Source organism: Brachionichthys hirsutus, chromosome 2 (assembly GCF_040956055.1).
Source record: "Brachionichthys hirsutus isolate HB-005 chromosome 2, CSIRO-AGI_Bhir_v1, whole genome shotgun sequence".
Taxonomy (NCBI): Eukaryota; Metazoa; Chordata; class Actinopteri; order Lophiiformes; family Brachionichthyidae; genus Brachionichthys; species Brachionichthys hirsutus.
In genome coordinates this window covers 17,188,636-17,211,683 of record NC_090898.1, presented here as the reverse complement: position 1 = coordinate 17,211,683, position 23,048 = coordinate 17,188,636, and the positions used below count along the sequence as shown (strand labels likewise).

The 23,048-nt window shown below is 47.0% G+C and overlaps 2 protein-coding genes across 2 annotated transcripts in view; both read right to left on the bottom strand.

Moving 5' to 3' along the window:
* Window positions 1-3,339: 3,339 nt before the first annotated feature.
* edf1 (endothelial differentiation-related factor 1) lies at window positions 3,340-7,641 on the bottom strand. The gene is made up of 5 exons (XM_068745709.1): window positions 7,392-7,641; window positions 6,045-6,096; window positions 5,728-5,888; window positions 3,951-4,044; window positions 3,340-3,868 (listed from the first exon to the last, which is right to left on the bottom strand). Exons 1-5 carry the CDS (start codon window positions 7,467-7,469, stop codon window positions 3,807-3,809), a joined length of 447 nt encoding a protein of 148 aa, XP_068601810.1. The 5' UTR covers window positions 7,470-7,641; the 3' UTR covers window positions 3,340-3,806.
* Window positions 7,642-7,817: 176 nt separating this feature from the next.
* Window positions 7,818-23,048, bottom strand: part of LOC137907265 (membrane-associated guanylate kinase, WW and PDZ domain-containing protein 3-like) — a 40,130-nt gene continuing 24,899 nt past the window's right edge. Inside the window, exons 11-22 of the mRNA XM_068751582.1 lie at window positions 21,824-22,429; window positions 20,653-20,684; window positions 18,430-18,586; window positions 18,124-18,218; window positions 16,716-16,908; window positions 15,711-15,917; window positions 14,288-14,473; window positions 14,058-14,151; window positions 12,160-12,235; window positions 11,860-11,997; window positions 11,407-11,545; window positions 7,818-10,534 (exon numbers count right to left, since the gene is read on the bottom strand). Of these exons, the coding sequence (XP_068607683.1) occupies window positions 9,705-10,534; window positions 11,407-11,545; window positions 11,860-11,997; window positions 12,160-12,235; window positions 14,058-14,151; window positions 14,288-14,473; window positions 15,711-15,917; window positions 16,716-16,908; window positions 18,124-18,218; window positions 18,430-18,586; window positions 20,653-20,684; window positions 21,824-22,429 (2,753 nt within the window). The 3' untranslated portion in view covers window positions 7,818-9,704. The remainder of the gene's footprint in view (window positions 10,535-11,406; window positions 11,546-11,859; window positions 11,998-12,159; window positions 12,236-14,057; window positions 14,152-14,287; window positions 14,474-15,710; window positions 15,918-16,715; window positions 16,909-18,123; window positions 18,219-18,429; window positions 18,587-20,652; window positions 20,685-21,823; window positions 22,430-23,048) is intronic.

Genomic DNA, 23,048 nt, shown 5'->3' with positions numbered 1-23,048 from the left:
GCATATTTTATGGCCTGATCAGCCCCGTAACAGGGATAACCATTTTTTTTACCCTGTGGAGTACTAAAAATACCGAACATGGACTTTGAAGAGCAGTAGAAAAGGATAAAGAACTCCGGGGATCCTGTCAACCACACACCTGCTTCTCAGCACTTCAGGGTGGCCACCCACAGAAGGAGTCTGAGTATGGTGTGACTGGACCTATAAAAGATACCATCAAGGGACCCAGGAAAAACCTCCGGAAAAGGACTACTGACTCTGCTACGAAACACTATAGTAGTGGGGCAATTAGCCAAACTCATTTTTCAAAATGTTTGGTAATACCGGGTCTTAACAGCAGAGGGAGCCAAACCCTGTCTTTTTGCTTTGTAAGTAAGTAGAACAGGAGATTGTGGCCTCTGACCCGAACCTACACTAGGTCCAGGCGGTTATTGCCGGAGCTGTTTAAAGCCGATATATTTTCCTTTTTTTTTGCCTCTTTCCCTCCTCCCTTCCCCCCCCCCCCCACCCCCCGTACTTACCTCTCATGTGGTAGACTTCTCTCCTCGCCCCAGCGTTTGTTTTCTTCATCCAACCAGCCGTTTATGACCATGTCGGCGCACAGGCTTGGTTCCCAGAAATGGGACAATTACATCGGTGACTGTGTTAACGGACCTCCCCGTAAACGTATATCGGGCTTTAACCTGCCCCTAACGAAGACGTATTTTAAGTCGCTGCAGGCTGTCCATCATTCTGAAATCCTGGAGCGCACCGCTGCGACTAGATCTTGCCCTCCAGGAATGTTAAAGCAAGTGAACAAACTTACAGCTTTTATCAAGCCATCTTCCCCAACGGAAGACACGTTAAACAGAGTTAAGCAGAATACGTCCGATTGGATGCACGCTAATATACAAATCCTGCGTGATCATTATGACGGCGCAATAGCCACAGGATTACAAACGCTCCCTGTGTTCAATAATGATGCGTTTGAAAAGGCTGTGTCCTGGGCCAGGATTAGATATAGACACAAGTTGACCAGCTCCTCCATCCAGACGCTGGACCGAATGATAAGGAGCCCTCCACCCACCACTTCACCCGGCCAACCATCTCCATTGACTGTTGGTCTGGATCCTCTGGCATTTCCACCTTTATCCAGAGCTTTGCTACCGACCGTAGCGCTTTCATATGCGCAGGTAGTTTCCGGGGCCCACAACAGCGGCAAAACCAACATCAATCCACTTGACGTACAGTGGTACCTCGACTTACGAATGTCCCTACATCCGAAATTTTCAGGTTACGAGGTTTCTGAATGGGAAAATATTGCCTCTTGTTACGGAAGCATTTCAGGATACGAGGTGAACTCTGGGAGCGGCGAATAGCGCTATTCGCCGCTCCCAGAGTTCCCCGAACGTAAACAAACTTGTAGCTGCTCTGCCATTGGCTATCGCCTAAAATCTGCCCGGCAACCCATTGCGTATGCGTGTATCCCGGCATGCTACGTGTTCGTGTGTATGCAGAGAGAGAGAGAGAGAACCCACGTTATTCGCAATGGACCCCAAAACAGGAGAAAAGAAGAGGAAGAGACTTTTTCTGGCCATAGAAACAAAGAAAGAGATACTAGAAAGGTACGAAAAGGGGATGCGTTTGAGCGATCTCGCAAAAGAATATGGCCGTAATACATCAACGATCAGCACGATAATAAAACAAAAGGAAGCCCTAAAAGCTACGGTTCCTTCCAAAGGCCTCTCTGTAATTTCCAAGAGGCGGTCAGCAGTGAACGACGAGATGGAGAGGTTGCTACTCATGTGGATAAAAGACAAAGAGATCGCGGGTGACACAGTGACGGAGGCCATAATTTGCGCAAAAGCAATCGCCATTTTTACCGACATAGCGAAGGAGGACACAGGCGAAGGAAATTCGGCACAAGGACCACACCCGGAGTTTAAGGCATCGCGTGGGTGGTTCGAGAAGTTTAAAAGGAGGACTGGACTTCACTCTGTTGTTATAACAGCTAAACGGTAAAATAAGATTTTTATTATTTTCTTTATTCTTTGGATTTTTTACATGATGTGCCTCTCGTTTTATGTTTATTGTGCGGTAATCTAATTTTAACATGCATTTGTTTCATGTTCTGATGTGCTTTTATGTTTCAATAAAAAAATATCATACTTTTGCGGGGCTTGGAACGGATTACTGCATTTACATTCAAAATGCGTCTCTACTTACGATATTTTCACGTTACGAGGTTAGTCCCGGAACGGATTAAATTCGTAAGCTGAGGTACCACTGTAGATGGAGGCCTCGGCCTCCCCCAGAGAATTCCGAGACGAGCATCCAGTAAGGGGGTTCCTCCACAAGATGGCGACGAGTTGTCACCCACCTTGCCATCGTCTCCCAGACGGGAACAGGTGGTGCAGGCAGTAATAGAACTGAACGCTGGGGAGACGACTAACATCATGGTCTCCTCGGAAATCAAGACGACGGAGCAGAATAAGAACCAATGCAGTCCCTACCGGATGACTGCCCGCCCGTCGACCTCCCTTTCTAATGTAGCAGTTCAGTGCAGTAACACCATTTCTATTTTATCCTCCTCAGACATCGAGGAGCCCGTGCCCCGGGCAATGGCAGAACCGGTTTCTGGAAGGGCAGGAGAGAACGGACATAAAATGATGACGGAGTACACAGCAAAAGATGGTTATCTTGCTGACCTTCGATCTGAGTCCTCCACAAAAATTACAAACCTCAACCTGCCCTCAGAACCGGACATGTCCTCACGCCAAGAACCTCATAGACACCCAAATACAAGCAGGAAAATTCAAGATTGGGAGATCAGGATAGTTAAACGCACGGTGGTTGTGGGGGATTCCAATCTCTCTCGGATTCCTTCGTTTTTAGATCCGTCAGTTCAGGTGGACAGCTTCCCTGGAGCTACTTTTTACCACCTGAATGGCGTCCTCGGGGAATTGGAGCCGAATTACAGCACGGAAAAAAATATTTTGGCGGCAGGACTGAATAATTGCCTCTCACACCAAAAATCTTTGACCACCTGGAAGCAATTACAACAACTACTCTGCACCTGTACCCGTGCATTTCCTAACGCATTAGCATATGTTCCTCTCATCCTAGGATGTTGGATAAATTCCCCTAACCCTAACCCTCATATTCAACCAGTGGACATCTGTTACCCTGAAAGGCACAGTCCCACTGGGAGCAGTTTAGGGTTCAGTGCCTTGCTCAAGGACAGTTCGCCATGTGGAGTCAGAGCCGAACTTTCAGTCACTGGACGACCCGTTCTAGCGGCTGTAGAGCCGCCCCAACAATTACTATCATCAGCTGCAGTTCCTGTAAACCAACACCCACTTTACTAACTGCCAAACTTTATTTTAAGATCAAAACAAAGCACAGCATCAAGTGTGAACAGTATCCTGACATTCATCCACTGTCCTGCGTGAAAAAGATGCAAGCAACAATTTTGGGTTTAACATGCTCAGAATTACCCAACTACTTTAACAAACGTGCCTTTTGACTTCACCAATTTCAAAAAGGTGAACTTCACCTAAGCAGATGTCAAACACACAACTTGGGCTTTGTGGTGCTGAAAGATGCGTTTGATGATTCTATTGTAATCAATGACTGTTCATATTTTTCAGATGAGAGAGAGAGAGAGAGAGAGAGTTAGTGTGATCACCAGGTCCTCATCCAGAACACAGGTGAGATCAGCCCAGGTAAAAACAGGGATGGGGTCAAGACAGGGTCCTTAGGGAGGGAGGGATGCTCTCGGGTTTGGGTAGAGATGGGACAGGGGGGCTGATTTCGAGGCTTTGTGTTCATCTCTTCATGGGTTTTGCCTCCATGGGTTGGCCAATATCCTTCCCACGCAGCTTCAACCCTGTTCAGAGGGAAACATCCGTCAGCGAGCAGAGAGCGACGAGTCGGGGTAACGGATCGCTTCACGGCGAGCACCTCCTCACCAATCACTCTCTCTATCTTGCCCATGACCTGGTTGTTGGGGATCGCTCTCCCACACTCGTAGTCGCCGATGACTTGAGGCTTTTCGTTAACTTTCTGAGGAACACACAAAAATAATCAGTTTGTGATTAATTTAATTTTGTAAAGTTTCTCCCCAGGGATCAATAACTTTATTGATTTAGGTTTTAAAGAACTGCATTTAATGCATTTCCATAGCATTTTTCAGAAACTGTAAAAACTAATTATTAATAGGACAGCGTACGTACAGGCTCCCCCCGGAGGCACCTGGGTGAATTTTAAGACCTTTTTGAATCCACTTCAAATGACATTAAAATGCAAACTTAAGAACGGAATCAGATCAGAATACTTTATTAATCCACCAGGAAAATTATTCAGTTGCCACTGCTCCAATAAATATCATAGACACCAAAACAGTACAAATACAATCATTGATAAAAACAATATAGCCTACAACTGGGACAGAAATTAGTGAATGAATGACAGAATGGAAAAGATTAATAAAATTTTAACAATCTGTGGGTTTCATACTTGCTTTCTCAGAGTGGCCCGCGACCTGTGGCACGGGTTTTACTCACTAGTGCGTTGCTAGTGAGGGCCGTCTGCCACCCGGCAGCCAGGCATGTGTTTAGAGTGGAGATCGACCGATCGTTAGTCGTCAAGAGGGCAGATAACCGATATTTGGAGCAGATATCCATTTGCAAAAAAGTGAAAATAGTGGAATCAAAATTTAGAATAATACAAACTTCAACAATTAACTTCATTTAAATGCCTTTAGCCATGTTTATTAAACAGCTTTTTTATTTTTTATTAGACAATGTGGAATGTTTGAATTGTAACAAATGAATTCCTGACATTTTAAATCAAAAAGTTAAAAAGTAAATAAAACAAAGATAAATAGAGTCACATCAATAATTAATCCCAATTGAGCAGCATTAGGTTGTTCTGCATGCTCTCCAGTGAGACGGCTTCTCTTTCACTCATACATTTCAGATTTCTTTTTAAATAAATTACTGCGTTAATGAGGCGCTTAAGCTAACATCAGACAACTGTAAACGGTTGGTTGTCAGGGATGATCATTTCTATGATCAGATTGTGCATTTGTCCGTTTCAACCTATGATGATGAAGATGAATATACTTAAGAGAATGTTAGAGTACAAGTACAGTCAAAAGGTAGCATGTATTACAGTACAAGTACTGTCGGCATGGTGACGCAGACGCCACAAAGAACAAAACGACCAATTCTAGAGTCCTCCCATCCATTTTAATCTCTGTCTTCATCTCTGGCTTCTTCCTCGCTGTCCTCACGTCGTTGCTGACGCTGCGGTCCAGACTGTAAAGGCTGAACGGAGGAGCTGATCGCTGACAAACTAATCAATAGAAGTGAGCTCGGTGCTGGAGCAGTTTCCCGTCACACCCAGAATGCCTTGCAATGTAAACAACATTGGCGACCCCCAAACAAAACGGATTTTATATTTTATAAGAAATAGTTATATATTTTTGTACATGTATTTACATAGTTGAAGTACATTCTTGTGTTTTAGACCGATTTGTAAAAACAGTCAGGGATCACTTTAACAGAGGGAATATGATTTTAGCCTTCATTTATAATCAGGTGCACCGATGAGCTCATGAGCCGGTGAAAGTCCTTGAATATTAATATTATTTCAGGTACCTCAAAATATCAGATGTATGCCTACACACTGTACACAAACACCGTTGCACGGTTTCCCATCAGCTTTAGCATGACGGACACTCACCGTGGCCAGGTCTTTCTGGGTCAAGCCTTTCTCCTGCCTGCCTTGCTGGATGACTTTGCCCACCTCGAGGGAGACCCTGTCGTGGTGCAGCTCCTCGGTCTCCCGGTCCAGTTTGGCTGTGTTCTTTGACACAAGGTGCTGTTTGTTCTGCCCTGCAGACCCTGTGTGACAGCAGTGATGGTGTCATCAAGCAGGGAGGTGAAACCAAATTGATAAGAAGCTTTAAAGAATTACAACTGGAACAAAGTGAGGATTTTCTGAAATGCAACTTGCAGCTCCAAGGAAGCCTTCACTAAATGTGTAAAGAAAGCACGTACACTTCTTGGTTGTCTCGACATCGTCCCCGCGTCTCTGAGCTGAGGTGATCGCCTAGGAAACACAACACCAACCAGAACAGCAGTAAAACATGTTGTACTAAGGCCTGGACCGGGTCTGGCTCTGGCTCTGGTCCCATAGGGACGAGGCACGTAGTTAATCATTGACGAATCTGCTGATCTAAGACAATATGACCGACCCCGAAGCTAACAATGTCTGATCAAACGGGGCAGTTCTGGATCAATGACTTGTCAATGCGAGCTAACGTTACCAGACATGCAGTTACGAGCAACCATCTACTGCAGGATTATTCATTTGCTTTTCATCATGTTTTTATATATACCAGCAGAATTTCGTTGTGTAAAAAGTGTTAACATATGACAAATAAAGCTAATCTCAATCTTAACATTATTTATTGTAATTCTGCATCTGAGGTGTAATTTAATTAGAATTTGTTATTTTATATCTGTGGAGTAATTTAATATTAGTTTTATTTGTATTGTTAAATGTCGATGATTTATGTACGAAGGACAAGAAATGCTCCTCTTAGACAGGATGTTTGACTGTACTTGTACTGTAATACATGCTACTGTGTGACTGTACTTGTACTGTAATGCATGCTACTGTGTGACTGTACTTGTACTGTAATGCATGCTACTGTGTGACTGTACTTGTACTGTAATGCATGCTACTGTTTGACTGTACTTGTACTGTAATGCATGCTACTGTGTGACTGTACTTGTACTGTAATGCATGCTACTGTGTGACTGTACTTGTACTGTAATGCATGCTACTGTTTGACTGTACTTGTACTGTAATACACGCTACTGTGTGACTGTACTTGCACTGTAATACATGCTACTGTTTGACTGTACTTGTACTGTAATACATGCTACTGTTTACTGTACTTGTACTGTAATACACACTACTGTGTGACTGTACTTGTACTCTAACATTCTATCTAATAAATATATTCATCATCATCAGACGCACAGCAGGCTAATGCTAGCTATTCGCTACTTGGTAACAGGTATTCAATCAAGGATCATGTTAACCCTAACCCCCCCCCCGCGGGTTGGTTGAACTCGTTCTGGGGGAGTTTGGTTTGCTGGAGATACTCTTAGTTCTGAAAACGTCATTGACTCACAGCAAGGCGCAACATCGCCCGTTCGGGCTAAGCTACGGCTAAGCTACGGCTAAGCTACGGCTAAGCTAACAACCAGGACTTTGCCTCCGGAGTTCAACACATTAGCACCGCCAGGTCGTCAGGCTAGTCTAGGTAGTTTATATTACCGTTTTATTCAAACTTCTTGTTTTTAACTCGACTATCGGGACACGTCCATGCTAACCTGCTTGGATTTGGACTGTGCAGCCGTCGGCCCCTTCTTCCTCAGAACGGTTACGGTGTCCCAGTCGCTCTCTGCCATCCTTTCGGGGGTTCGATTAGTAGTTCGATTAGTACAAGTCACGCTTAACGCGGGTATAAACAAGTTTAGCTCGGTTTGCTCTAACTCGGCCCAGTCAAACGGAGTATCATCCACGCGACTATTAAAACTTTATTTATAACAGACTGACGAACGGTGGCATAACATTCCACAACGACCCCTGCTGGTGACCTACATTCACAGAGACTTCCGTTTCCGCCTGACGTCAAGCGCAAAGTAAACGTGACGTCAGATAAACAAAACATCATCCTAGAAAAACGACAAAAACTTGGCTTAAATAATTAAAATCAGACTTGTCAGAAAGTATTTCATATATTTATATATGTGAAAAAACAGATCAGAGCAGGTACGAGTGAATGGAACACTGTCCGGCCTCCTCCCACCTTCCACAGGCTCACCTGAAGGCTGCGTTCTGTCTGCTCTCCTGTTCATCCTGTACACCAACGACTGTCGGAGCCGCTACGAGGACAGATTCATCGATAAGCACGCCGACGACTCCGTCATCAGCCTGCTCGGCGATGACGAAGTCAGTCATGGACAGGTCTTAGACGACTTTACAACCTGGTGTACGGAAGCTCGGGCACCTATCTAGGATGCCTCCTGGACGCCTCCCTGGTGAGGTGTTCAGTACACGAACAGAATGCCATGACCAAATGATTCTTCCCATCCTTTTTATAGCATTTCATCTCATGTCCCTTAAAAAAATAATGAAAAGATTTACATAGGATTTGTTTTTCTGCATGAAGGCAAATATTCATAAAGGTGCTGTACAATTTCTAAACATTTACAACTAGCGTGATGTCAAAACCGCTAAACTTCTTTGTTGTATGTCGGAGCAATGCAAGGCCACGGTGTCATACGTGATAAACGCATGAACAGTAAACAGGAGTCAACTGCAGTTAAAAAGCAACGACCAGTGTTACAGCTTTGTGAGGACAGGCTTCAAGCAAGGACTCGATTTATCCACCACTAGATGTCGCTATGTTTAAGGGCACAATCAATCCCCAAGAAAGTCATCAAAGTCTGAATTCATGTCATCATCTGCAACTTTAAGCCATGTTGGAGTAATTTCAATGAGCCTATTTTTACATGATGTGCTTTGTGTGAACAGCAGCATCCGCTGCAAAGCTGGAGAGTTTCCTGCTTTTTATCAATGATTGATGTTGACCCTAACACAAACATCTTTTTTTCAACCCACTAAATGGAAATAAATATATCAAAAATAGATTTTGGAGGTTAGAATAAGGACAAATGCTTTTACGCTGACATTTATGTTGATAAAAATACTCTTAAGCTTTTAACAAATCAGTGAAGGTCTTACATTTTACAATATCAGCTCTGTTGATTTAACCCCTCAAATTAATGTGTAACATATTTGGAATAAGCACAGCTGATGCTAGGGAGGTTAGGGGTTAGCGAACCCTACAGCGCTGCTCACACCTCCAAGACCATTTACAGGTGAGCAACAGAACGTCTACGGCCGTATCGGCTTTAGGGTCTCGTATTGTTCTCTACACTTTCTATTTCTGTCCTCCACAAGAAAAGTGAAATAATGTGTTTTGTTTTCATTTATTTCAATAAATTACGTAATGTGGTATTAACACACATTAACAGATGCTAGAACTGTCTGGTCTGCTGAATGCATATAAAGCTCCAGGGCAACCTGTCCACCCTGAGCTAAGCTACTGGAAGTCACATAAAAGTTCCGGATGCTGCACAGATGTTGGAGACACAGGCAGTGAAACACTCTCAGGAGGAACCCACCTTCTATCCGTCAGCAGTTGTCACAGTGAATCCATTTCACCACAAAGAAGGAAGCCATTAGAAGTGACAACCATCACAGTGAGCAAAGACTCCTTCATCAAGACGGACTGAGCGCTTCATTTATTCACCCACAGTCCCGGAGTGGGAGGAACACGGAGCAGGTCCTTCATAAGCGGAGTGGTGGGCACGCACGCACGCACACACACACACACACACACACACACACACACACACACAAACAGACACACACACTCTGTGACTTGATACAATCTGACCAAATCCGGCAAACTGTCTGGAGAAACAAACCCAAAGAAACGAGGAGCGACGCTGTCGGTTACACAATGATCTGATTTGTCCACAAAAAAAACAAAAACAACAACAAGAGAAAACCTTCCTCCGATCTTATGTGTCCGTCTTTCACAGGCTCAGCTTTGCTTTTCACAGGGAGGGACGTCAGATATCAGCGTAGAGGGTCCCTGCCTGGATCTTGGCCGAACTGGGGACCTTCCATGGACCAGGCATGATGGCAGACTTCTTGCTGGCCGTGGTGCCGTTGCAGCCGGGGTCCTGTACGCTACTGCTTGAACCTGGGGGGTCCTTTTTATTTGCTTCTTCAGCTGGACCGTGGCTCTTGCTTTCCAGATATTCACTTTGCCCCAGCTCGCTCCCACTCTCTCGGTTCAGGGTGCCAGTATTGGCATCCGACTTTGTCTGCTCCCTGGACAATTTAGAATTGGATTTTTGTCCAGCTCCTTCCTGCTCAGGCCTTTCGTTCTTCTTGGGGTGTTCACTGGTCCCTGAGATTTTCTCTCCACCCTCTGTAGCTGCCCTTTCTTGCCAATAGGCTCCATTCTCCTCCTTGTACCTCCTATCTTTCCCTTGCCCATAGGCAATACTAGGCTGTTGGCCAGCTGGACGCCTGGGGCTTTGAGGCTGAACCAGGTTCTTTAAAGGCACAGGAGGGTCATGCTCCTTCTTTGAGCTAGAGGAGCAGTGGTCTGGGGGGCCTTGTCCCTTTCTCGGGCTGGTGGTACGCTTATGATTGTTGTGAGGACGCTCCTGTCCTCTTGATCTATGGGACTGCCTGTGATACTCCTGCCCACCACAAGGTGACCCAGCGGCGCCGGGCTCTCCCCCAGGGAACTCCTCAGGGATGGTCATATTGGGTGAGGGTGGGGCCAGCTCCGAGATAGAGAGGGAGGCAGAGGCTGGAGATGATTGCCCGTCAGATACAGAGAGTTTGGGAAAACTTGAGGTTGGAACGGTTCCTTTGACCTTTGAACCTGAGAAGCAAGAAGTGGAGAGTCACGAGAGTCAATCGGCAAATGACATTATTTATGTTTTCTCTACCGACATTTATACACTAAAATATCCCTGACATGGCAAATGTTGCACATATAAGTATAATTAAATATGACATGCAATGAAAGCAGAATATTCTCATGTTATTCCACCTTAATTACTGTTAATAATAACGCTAGGTTTATGCTATGATTTGAGATATGCACCCCCCCCCCCCCCAAGCTGATAAGATCTGCACAGCTGTGATTGAGAGCAGATATGCAGCAGAAGACCAGAGACCGAAAAAGAGGATGAATTACGCATAGTGCTGAAATGAGCTCTCAGATTTCTAGGAGCAACAACTCGTAGAAAGTCATTCTCATGAAATCTCGGGGTTGAACGCACACAGATCCAGATGCAATAGCTTTAAGAATAAGGTCTTTACCAGGACTCTCTGCGTTGATTCTGCCCTCTGCAGTCGTAGCAACTCACAAAGTGACAGGTAACTCATCTAGTCCAGATCAATTATGGGGAATCGAGGGAGGGGCACTAAACAACACTTAAATCTGGGAGTTTCAGCGCTTAGAAAGGAGAAATCTTGAGAGTGCAAGGTTTACCAATGTTATTAAGGACAGACCAAGAAAAGCAGTGAGGCCTTTAGTGATGCTCTGGTTTCATGTAGAAGCACAGGGTGGAAGAAGAGTTCAGACCTAGGTAGAGGAAACCAGAGCAGATCAAAGGAGGCCGATGGCGACAGGCGGAACAGAGAAAAGTGTGCAACGGTGCATGATGAAGAAACTCAGCACCCTGTTAATCAAGCATATGCCGATGATACAGCCTATATACATGCTGGCTGCTCTCAGTAGTCACTCACTGTGATCAGGGACCAATCCCTGGCCGGGGCGGAGCCGCAGGTGGACTTTACTGCCCCCAGCTTGGATCAGCTCGATTGCCCGAGTGTGAGTGATGCCCTGGGTGGCCTCGCCGTTAATTTCCACGATCTGATCTCCAACCTGCAAAGCAGACATGATCCATTCCCACATGCAACACCCAGTTGGGCTTGAGAATGTGTTAAAAAATGGTTGAAGTCAACGGAAGAGAGCAGCTGATCAAAGGGACAGGATGTCAGTTATTAATGACGCACTATAAGTACTTTAAACGCTTTGGTGCCCGATGGTGCCCGAGTGCCTCACGTTGCTGAAGACTTACTCTTCCCAAGGATGTCATTATCTGGTATCCATCCAAATCAATAAAATACTCTGCTCCACATGCTCGAATTGGTTCAAAGTTCTACCTGCTTCCATCACTCAATCAAACGCTAACCCACATGTATCCTGCCGTCTTTGAGAGCAGGTCCGTCGTCAGCCAGTCGTAGGATGAACAGGCCCATGTTGTACTCTTTCCCTCCCCTCAGACTGAAGCCGAAGCCCCGCTGTCTGCGCTTCAGCTCCACCTCGAAGCAGCCCTGAGGGCCACACACAGCGACAGGAGCTTTTACACTCTGGGACATCTTGGATTGTCCTCGAGCACAGTCACATCTCTTGACATACATTTATGAATGGCAGTCCTCGGATCACGAATGCAGTAAAGGAGTAAGTTCCAAACATATTGAATAGTTTGGCTGTACCTGCTTAGACGCTGGCATGGTGAGTGCTCCCATGTCTTTGGATGGGAGAGAGTTCTTTGTGTCAGCGTCAGCATTCCTACTCGAGAAAAAACAAAATAGGAAATAATGAGCCTGAGATTCTGGAAACTCTGATACAAAGTCAGCCTGCAGTTCCCCTTCTCTGCAAACCGACAGACATTAACCGAATTGTTTTAAACGAGATTTCCGAGTTCTTATCTAAGAGGAATATTCCTAGACTGGAATCAACTTGAGTAAAATCATCTTGCTCCCTCCCTCCCACCAGTATCCGGAGTCGGGACACGGAGCCAACGTCTCAGCAGGGGTTTCCAGACTTCCCTAACCCCAATCACCTCTTCCAGCTCTTCCAGTGGGATCCCGAGGCGTTCCCAGGCCAGCCCAGGCTAACCTCTTCCCCGAGACCCCCATTCAGGGGACATCTGAGACGGATGCCCCAGCCACCTCGGCTGACTCCTCTCGATGTGGAGGAGCGCCTCCTCCTGTCTCTATGGGTGCGTCCAGCCCCCCTGCGGAGGAAACTCATTTGGACCGCTTGTATCCGGGATCTTGTCCTTCCGGTCCTGATCCAGAGCTCATGACCCCCGGTGAGAGTAGGAGCGTAGACTGACCGGTAAAAGCTTCTTTACACGACAGACCGATACGACTGCAGCCGCCGCACCGGTCCGTCCTTCCCTCACTCGCTAACAAGACCCCACGATACTAGAACTCCTCCACTTGAGGCAACGACCCCCCACCGACCCAGGGGGGGCAGACCACCAAGAAGCATGGCCTCGGATTTGGAGGTCCTGATCCTCATCCCACTCGCTTCACACTCAGCTGCAAACCGCTGGAACAAACTGGAACAGGTTTGACTTACTGCTGCTGCTTCGATCGTACAGGGACCGGACAGCCCCAGCAAAGGGCCCCGGACCCCAGACCCCGGACCCCAGACCCCACGCTCCCAACCACGAAGACCACATTGTTCCTCATGCAGCCGAGGTTCTACTATCGGTCTGATCCTCCGGCTAGACTTTCCCCTGGAGGCTGAGGAGCGTGATCCCACTTTAGTTGGGGCACACCCCTTCTTGAATAGAGGAACCAGCACCCTAGTCTGCCAGTCCAGAGTCACTGTCCCCGAACGCCATGCCATGTTACAGAGACACGTCAACCAAGACAGTCCTGCACTCCCAGAGACTTAAGATACTCAAGGTGAATCTCATCCACCCCCCCCCCGGTGCCCTGCCACCGAGGAGCTGGACAACCCCGGGTGATGGAGAGGTCCACCTCTGAGACCTCAGCTTCAGTTTCCTCCATAGAAGACAACAGGATTGAGGAGATCCTCAAAGTATTCTCTTTCACCGCCCAACAATATCCGCTGTCGAGGTCAGCAGCTCCACTTTCCCCTCCTAAGGCACCGGACGCTCTCCCAGAATTTCTACAAGGCCGACTGATAGTCCTCCTCCCTGGCCTTTCAAAAATCCTCCCAGGCCGGAGTTTTTGCCAAACCCCAACCTGTCCAGAATAATCCAGAATAATCTACTCGAAGGCTTCACAGAGCTCATTCAAAAGTCGCCAAGGTGTCACAGACCAGAAGAGGAGGAGGATGCAGATGGCAAAATGGAGTGGGTGAGAGTGAGGAGTGATAGTGGAGTGGAGGGAGAAAATAAAGAAGTCTGACACAGGTCGTTTCGTTTGTTTATCAAAGAGCAAAGCAGTTGTCTTTAAATCCGTCTGTCCTTGTCTTACTATCCCAACAGCGGCCACCAGGAGGATCTTTGTGGTTTTCTGGATAACGAGGAGCGTGGCAGTAATGGGCAGCACAAACTCGAGCTTCCTCAAAGTATGGAAGGTCATTTATGGTCGATGTAGCAGAGCCGGAGCCCATGTGTCCATTCAGGTACCTGTGGGCGGGGCCGGGAGGCTGCTGGCCCACAGCTCTGTGCTGTGCTGATGGGCTCTGCTTGGCTGAATTTGTTCCAGATGGGGGAGCACTCTCTGTAAAAACACGCCCACATCTTGTAAACTGTTACAATCTCTAAAGCTCTGTTTACAGCGCTTATGTAAATGCTGAAAGTCGGTTCATGGGCCAAAGATTTCATTCCCAGAAAATGCTCTCTCCGAGCCGACCCACCGTCTTCAGGTACAACGGTGAGGGTGACAGAATTTCCCGCGTCCTTGATGAGCTGGACGATGTCGTTGTGCGACAGTTCCATAATGGACCGGCCATTGACGGCAGAGATACGGTTGCCCACTTTCATCTGACCGACGCGGTCCGTAGGGCTGCCATCAATGATGCGGCCAATCTTGTGAGGTATGACTGAAAAGTGGAAACACAGAAGCGCCGCGCTGTTGACTTTGCATGTTCGAGTGGCAATTTTATAATGAAGCATTAAACGCTCTTTGTGTTGGGTAGTCAGTCAGAGAAGAGACGCACAGTGACCTTGGCTTAGTGCAAACAGAGCCTGGGAATTACAGGGGTCTACCTGCAGCACTCCATCCTGCTTTGAATGGCAAGGTCACGGTCACAAAGGTCTATCGAGGCGTTAGACACAGTGGGAGGAGCCCGAGCGTGTCGTCATTGGTCTGCAGTGCAAGGAGGACGGCGCTATGTTAAGAATCGAGGCTTGGGGCGTGTGAAAAGAGGTCGCGACTTAACAATGTGATGTTTTTGAGTTACTTAGGAGTCATCACATTATATTCAACTCATTCATCAGTTTAAACTAAAGGGGTACACAGTTATAATAATAATAACTATGCTTGGTTTTATTTAGCGCTTTTCTGGGCACCCAAAGACGCTTCACATTGTGCATTATTCATTCACACCATACTCGGTGGTGGTAAGCTACTAGCCACAGCTGACCACCACCACATTCACTCGCTCACTACATTCACAGGCAATGTGGGTGAAGTGTCTTGCCCAAGGACACAACAGTGGACACATGTGCCAGAGCCGGGAATCAAACCGCCAACCTCTCAATCATAGGACGACCTGCTCAACCACTGCGCCACCATCACCCAGTTAACAAAGATTGATTGATTACAAATTATAAATACACATTCCAATGTGGAATGATTTTATATATTATTTGTTACATAAGTGTATAAATACTACATTAGTAAATGTTAATTTGACCTTATTTTGAAGTCAGCTTGATATTTAATGTTCATTGAGCCTGTTGTCCATGAATCATGTTCCACGTCTGGCAAGGGTCGAAGGTTATTGGTGAAGCAAAGGCAGATCCCAGAAAAGTCCATGGCAGTGGTTTAACAGCGTGAGTGAGGCTGCAACATGCCCCCCCCCCCCCCCCCATTCATAGTACGACATGGAAACAGCAGACAACAACGGTGTTGTTAGTTCAAGGTCAAGCATGAAAGATTTAGTGCCATCTGGTGGGTTGGTGGCAGATTGCAACCCCCCTTTGCTGAGGCTTAATTTGGAATGTGCTCTCTGGAGGAGGATCTGCTCCACCTGAGCCTCCCATTCAGTGGAAACACTACTCCCCTCTCCCCCCAGTGTCGTATCTACATTTTTTTAGACTTCTCTAAGTTCTGACCTCCAGGTGGGGGCTTCGTTTTTGAAGTCAGGATAACAAATCCGAAGCCCTCTTTGTCTTTGCGCTGCAGAGTGACGTCGAAACACTCCGGTCGAGAGAGCTGAATGGGCTGGATTGTGTTCGGACCCGCAGCGCGAGTCGTCCTGGGGGAGCTGTTGGCCAGGGACGTCTGAGGCTGCTGACCACTCTCCTCCTGCTTCTCACCTTCTGAATGCACAGAAAGATGAAGCCGCATTTACAGTCATGCTTCTGGAAAAGCTCGTCTTATTTAGAATTGCTTTTAAAGTTCTACATTTTGTGATCATAATAGGGTCAGCTCAGATGTCAAGTGGCGTCACGATTGGTCAATTTCACAGGATAACAAATGTTTATTTTAAGATGAGCATCACTCTGGTTTACTTTGAAAACATTTTAAACTATTAACATTTGTTCATCAAAATAGTTGTTATGCTAAAAGCAATGCAAATACAAAGCAGCTTTCCTGAAGTCCACTCTGTTGTTCATAAGACTGAAGATTCTCCTCCTCCTCCCTTCATTCCGTTTGCTGTACCGAATTCCTGCTTTCCTGCTTTGTCAGCCGGCATCTGGGAATCTCTTTCTAAAGCTTTGAAGGAGTAAACCCCAACATGCTGCTGTCGTTGCAATACATCAGATCAGTGCTTGTGCTCCTAATGGGGGGGGGGGGTATTTGTGTGGGTAAACAAGCCTGTTTGCACCGTAGGAAGAAAAGGAAACGCAGCATGCCTTTGAGATGGACATCAACTCACCAGCTGATCTGATTCCATGTCCTTCACACAGATATTTGGCTGGCATGTAATTATTTTAGTCACATTCTTTTGATTAATCATCAAAGTAACCCCCTAAAAGCCCTCTTTTGGTCAGGAAGTCCTCCAGAGCGGATGTTTAATGGATTAAAGGGAGGAAATCCCAGCTCAAAGCTTTAGCTCAGAGGGACCATCTTGTGCTCAGAGGAAAGTGGAGATGAAGTTTCGAGGCCAGTCCCACCTGACTGTGTCACTTTCCTGCGCACCGTGAGCATCACTTGGCCATTACGGGCAGCATTGGTCATCAGCTCCAGAACTTGTTTGTGGGATTTGCCCTTGACCGGCACACCATCTATGCAGAGGAGCTCGTCCCCTGCCCGCAGGCGCCCGTCCTTCTCAGCCGCCCCAAGTGGCACGATGGCACCGATGTACACCTGAGGACAGGAAAGAAAGGCCCGAAGGCCCGAAGGCCCGAGTCACTGAGGCTGAAGGAGCAGCAAGGTCAGGAGTGGAGAGTCCCTAATCTGCTTTTAGCCTTTGATGCCTCATTTCCTACGTGCAGACAGATACCTTCTGTCTGTTTGGAGCTCGTTCTTCATTCGCATCATCTAAGTCAGCGGTCCCCAACCTTTTTCCTGCCACGGACCGGTTTCATGCCGGGGGGTAATTAAATTTAAAAAGAGGAATATAATCTTACCAATAAACTTTATATTATGCACTTGCAATAACTATATTTATTTAATAGTTATTGCAAGTGCATAATATAAAGTGTATTGGTAAGATTACACAATATCTACTCACCATAAATTGTGGTCTCAATAATTACTTCTGTCCTTCATGGTTTTTTGTTTCATAAATTCCACATTATTGTCTTTTAATCCAGGGTTCTTGGTTTTTAATCCGGGTTCTCGGTCTCTTTGTGCCAAAGCAGTTTTGAACCCTTCATTGACTCGTTAACGAAGCTAATCAGCTAATGCTGATAAATCGTGTTTTAAGTCTTAGTCCTGGTTTCTCTTTTTGGAGGTCAACGCCTCCTCTTCTTCCTCCTCTTCTTCCTGCTCAGTCAGCCTTTTTTCTTTAGCAAAGAAGCTCTCCAAAGACGTTTGTTTTTTTAAATTAATTTTCACGAGTTCACGGCTGTTTTTTTAGCAACGTATCAAGAGGCGAATGTTACGTTGGAGAAAATCCGGCCTTTTTTCAAAATAAAACACATTTTAGACGCTAATAACCGATACAACGGAAATTGTATAAATTATTTATTCTTCCTGTGCGGCCCGGTAACAAAGCCTCACCGACCGGTACCGGGCCGCGGCCCGGTGGTTGGGGACCACTGATCTAAGTAACAAAAAGAACGATTCTCTGGACTCCCACACAGGCAGAAAATATCAAACTCCTCCACTTCCAAAACAGTTTGTGCAGAATTTCCTAAAGATGTTTTGAAGAAATTGTTTCAGTACTTTTCACCTGATTAGAGAAAACGATAAAAATGTTTGTTATGCAAAGTTAATAGAAATTCATAGGTGCAATGGGCCTGTCACACCCCCTCGCCCTCGTATAACAAGCTAATGGACCCTAACCTCCTTGATGAAATCAATAATAGAAATAGAAGAACATTTAGTGACTGGTTGTAAGCGGCAGGCAAAACCCACCGGCTGATCCGGCCCTTCTCCTCCGAGGACTCTGAAGCCGAATCCCGACTCCTGCTTCCTTTTGATGTAAACGTCCAGATCCTTGGTATTAGGAGCTGCAGAGCGAAGAGGAGGAGAGAGGAGAGAGGAGAGAGGAGAGAGGAGGCGTCTCATTCAAAGGAGCCATGAAAGACACGTATTCTACTTCAACACTTATTATCAAGCAACCAAAATACTGTGACTTTAGGTTTCATGTGGAATAAAATAGTGTTACATTATTTACCTTTGTGATCGCACACACACACACACACACACACACACACTTACGCTTGCTGTCCAAAAAAGCCTTGGACTTGAGGTAGAGCTCCGATGCATCTGGTTTGGGTGAAGATGAGCGCAGGGCGTTGGCATGGAGAGAGATGGGATTGGAGGACGACTCTGGAGGATGTCTGATGGTTTCCGTGCTGCCGACCGTCTCCTGACGCTGTGGCGGCGCGACGGACTGAGCGCGGGGATGGTGGGGTGCAGGGTGGTGCATCGGTTGAGGAGTGAGCTGGGATGCATTCTGGGACATGGGAGCTGTGCACTGCAGTTGTGTGATCAAATGAAAATGACCTAAATTACTTACCCAAGAGGATATTAATGGAAATAAAGGTTGAATTATTTGAAGAAGGGAGTCGCCTGCAGGGTGACCTAAAACTACAGCAATAGTCACACATTGTAGTTCTTGTGTCTGCTGCTAGCTCAGCGCCTATATTTGAGGAGGGTTAGGGTGTGAAGAGACAACCCTACAGGTCTGCGCCACCGGTCTGTAGTGATCAAGTCCTGTGATCCTTGGCTTCTTGGGGACAGGGACAATGGTGGAGGACTTGAAGCAGGACTCCAGGGAGGAGTTAAATGTGTCTGTGAAGACAGGAGTCAGCTCACTGGCACAATGTTTCAGGGTGGGGGGGGAAACATTGTCCGGCCCCGCAGCTTTGCGGGGGTTCAGCTTCGTGAACTGTCTGTGCACATCCTGCTCCTGGATGCAGGGGACAGTGGGGGTGGGGGGAGAGTCTATGGAGGCATTTGGCTGGTTTCCCTCCATGTTGTGGGTGGAGGAGGGGGTGACTGGAGGGTCCGGAGGGGTGTGGGGGGCTGGTTGGTCGAAGCGGCAGTAGTGCATGTTTAAGCGCTGGGCAAGCGGCAGGTCGTTCAGAGCTCGGGGGGCTTTGGGCTTGTAGTTGGTAATGCCCCCCCCCCCCTCCAAACTGCTGCAGGGTCGTTGGCAGAGAACTGCTGCTGGAGTCTGCGTGAATATACTGATTTAGCATTCTTCAGCTCCCTGCTAAACCTGTACTTCACCTCCTTGTAGCTGTCTCTGTCTCCGCTCCTCTTTCTCACGTCTGATCTGGCTGAGCTTCGGCGTGAACCAGGGCTTGTCGTTGGCGTAACTCACCCTGGTGCGCATTGGTACAACGCGCTCCTCATTGTAGCTGATCCATGAGGTCACCGTGTCCGTGTCCTCGTCCAGGTTATCCGTAGCAGCCCTGAATATGTCCCAGTCTGTCGTCTCCAAACACGAGCGGAGCTCCTCAACAGCCTCACCGGTCCAGATCTTGGTTGTGCTTGCTACTGGTTTAGCAAGCTTCAGTCTCTGTATGCTGGGATGAGGTGGATGACCACGTGGTCTGATAGTCCTAGGGCGGCACAGTGGCACAGCGCGATAGGCCCCGCCCACCGCCGTGTAGCAATGGTCCAGCGTGTTCTCCTCTCTGGTGGGGCTTAAACTGTCTGTATTTGGGAGGTTCCTGGCTCAGATTTCCCTTGTTAAAGTCACCAAGAACAATAACAAGAGAATCAGGGAAAGTCCGCTCCAAACATAAAATCTTTTCCGCGAGTGCACGTTGAGCCTCGTGCACGTCGGCGGCCGGCGGGATGTAAACAGCTGCCAGGATGAATGAAGCGAACTCACGCGGGGAGTAAAATGGTTTGCAGTGAATGAAGAAGTACTCCAGAGCAGGAGAACCGTGTTGGGCGATCGCAGTCACGTCGGTGCACCAGGCGTCGTTGATCTAGAAACAGACTCCGTCGCCTTTTGTTTTACCGGAGAGCAGCGAGTCACGATCCGCGCGTAGGAGACGGAAACCCTCCAGGTGTAGCGCGCTGTCCCTCTTCTCCGGCGTCTCGCTCGTTTGGCAAAAAAATGGACTAATTCCGCAGGAGAAACTAAAAAAATGGGTAAAAGGTTCCTGGGAGTCGATCTAAAGTTTAGAAGCTCTTCACGGGTATAAGAGCACGCAGACACACAATTAACGTGAAAAAACAAACAACACACAGCGCACGATAGCACCAGGGCGACCGTAGGAGGCGCCAGCCAGAAGTTTCCTTCCATTAGCAAGATAACTCAAAAGGTTTTCAGGAAATGTTGGGAATGTTACCATAACCAGAGGAGTACGTTTTGGTGACGATCCAGAAGAGATCCTGGATATTTTGGGTAACTATGAGGGGAATGAGCTGCTCGGCGGAGGTCTTTCTAGCTAGTACATGCCACAAAGGTGTTCAACTTACCGGTTTGAGTGATTTCACCGGAGAAGTCTGACCTGTAAGCAGAGAGTCCATATCAAAGTAGATACAGTATGACACGATTCAATCTGTTAGGAATACGACAGGAAGTACCACGACAAGCACGCCGCGCGGCCGAATGGACGATCTGCGTGCGCTTCACTGGCCGGCTGGCCTTCAGTGGAGACCTTCTGTCCCACATCAAAAAGGTTACTACAGAACTATTTTCGTATACTCTTCCCTCTCAATCAACGAGTCGCAGTGTTATAAACCAGTAGGGGGCAGTATAATACAGTGATGGTTTATGCCTCACCCTGCGAAGGAACAGGTAGAGGTGACCCTCAGGCAGGGGTAGGCAACCTTTTTCATGACGTGTGCCCCTTTATAATATACTCCAGCCCAGAGTGCCAACACTCAACTAATAAAACGATACCGGTCCGCACAGAAGAAATGACTAATTCATATCATTTCTGTTGAATCGATTATTAGAGTCTAAAAGGCGTTTTATTTATAAGAATAAGATTCCAGATGTGATCTGTCTCCGGGCGCTAACAGCAGTGCGTTGTCTGAACACATCACATCACTCCTATCCTCCAACAACTTCACTGGCTTCCTGTTCTGTTCCGTATTCAGTTCAAAACCCTTCTGTTAACCTTCAAGACCATCCCCAACCCCCCCCCCCCCCCCCCTCCATATCTGTCCGACCTCCAGAGCATTCAGCCGCTCTGCTCCCCGTCTCTGGAACTCATTACCACCCCGACTCAGAAACATTGATTCTTTCCACCATTTCAAGTCACAACTCAAAAAACACATCTGTTTAAAACTGCCGACTCCATCTGATGCCGACTGTCGATTTTTATTTATTTATTTTATTTTATTTTTTATTATCATATCACTTTCTTAATTTATTTCCGTTAAATTTATTTTGGTTTTACTGATTTCTATTCTGTTAAATTCTTATTCTATATGTTATTTTTGGTATGTACTTGTACGGTGTCCTCGAGTGCCGAGAAAGGCGCCTTTAAATAAAATGTACCATTATTATTATTATTATAACAGTAACCTGAATAGATTCGTGACAACATGTCGCAGCAACAGCCTCAGAACTCCGAGCAGCTGCAGCGAACCTGTGGATTAATCCTTACCTGCAGCCGTGCTGTCCGGAATGTGAACTCACCTCCTCGAAGCACCAGGACGTTGACCTCGCTACCCACAGGTAGGTCTTTCAGGACGTCCACCACTTGGGAGTGACTCAGTGTCTGGACGTTCTGTCTGTTGATCTCTTTGATAACGTCGCCCTTCATCAAGTCGTGGCACCACTGGGCATCCAGGATCATCCTCACCTTTTGCCCCAAGGGGCAGTCGGCGATGGCAAAGCCAAACCCTCCAGGACCTTTTACCAAAGGCACGCTCACCAGCTCTGGTTGTAACAGGGTGGGGTCAGGGCCTTCAGGAATGTGAGGGAGGTGGTGAGATTGAGGGTGAGGGCGGCCCCCATTGGCCATGGGTAGTACTGCAGCAGTCTTCCTGGGGAGGGTTACTCCATCTGGGACCGTGACCATGTAGTGGGTGTTCTGTGCTGTGGAAGTTGAAGGGGAATGGGAGGTGTCCTTGGGGTCGTCCTTGGGGGTGTCGAGGCCTCCAGAGTCCTCCGGAAAGGGGTAGCCCCGGCACAAAACCATGTCCACACACTGGTTGGCCTGGATGGACTGGAACATCTGCACCACATCGGCGTGAGTCTTCCCCAGTACATTTGTCTGATTTATGTTCACGATTACATCACCTGAAAGAAGAACAAGATTTAAAATATTTTGAAAACATTTGGTGACGCACGGTGGCGCAGTGAGTAGCACTGTTGCTTCACAGAAAGAAGGCTCCACGTTCGATTCTTTCCTGTGCAAAGTTTTTATGTTCTCCTCATGGACCGGGTTCTCCGTCTTCCTCCCACAACAAAGACGAACAGGACACGCTACGTTGTCCACAGGTGTAAATGTGAGCTTGAGTGGTTGTGTGTTTTCCGTGTGGCGCTGCAATAGGCTGGCGTCTCATCCAGGGTGTACCCGGTCTCGCCCATAGTCAGCTGACATTGAGCAACACCGGTCGACCCAATACTTCAGATGAGCAGATCTTCAAGGAGATGAATGAACGAGGATAAAATGTCTGAAGTCGGTAGGGATGGCTACAAAGGGAAACTTTAGTCCAATTAAAGAAGAGACATGACTTACTCTGACATTTTCATCACAATAAGTGACAATAATTAATTACCGTATTTTCTGGACTGTTTTTTCATAGTTTGGCTCGTCCTGCGACTTGTACTCAGGTGCGAGCTATATATATACGACATGTACAGTAAACCCCAGTTATGCGCAGTTCCAAGTTCCAACTCAAGTATCCGCAACATT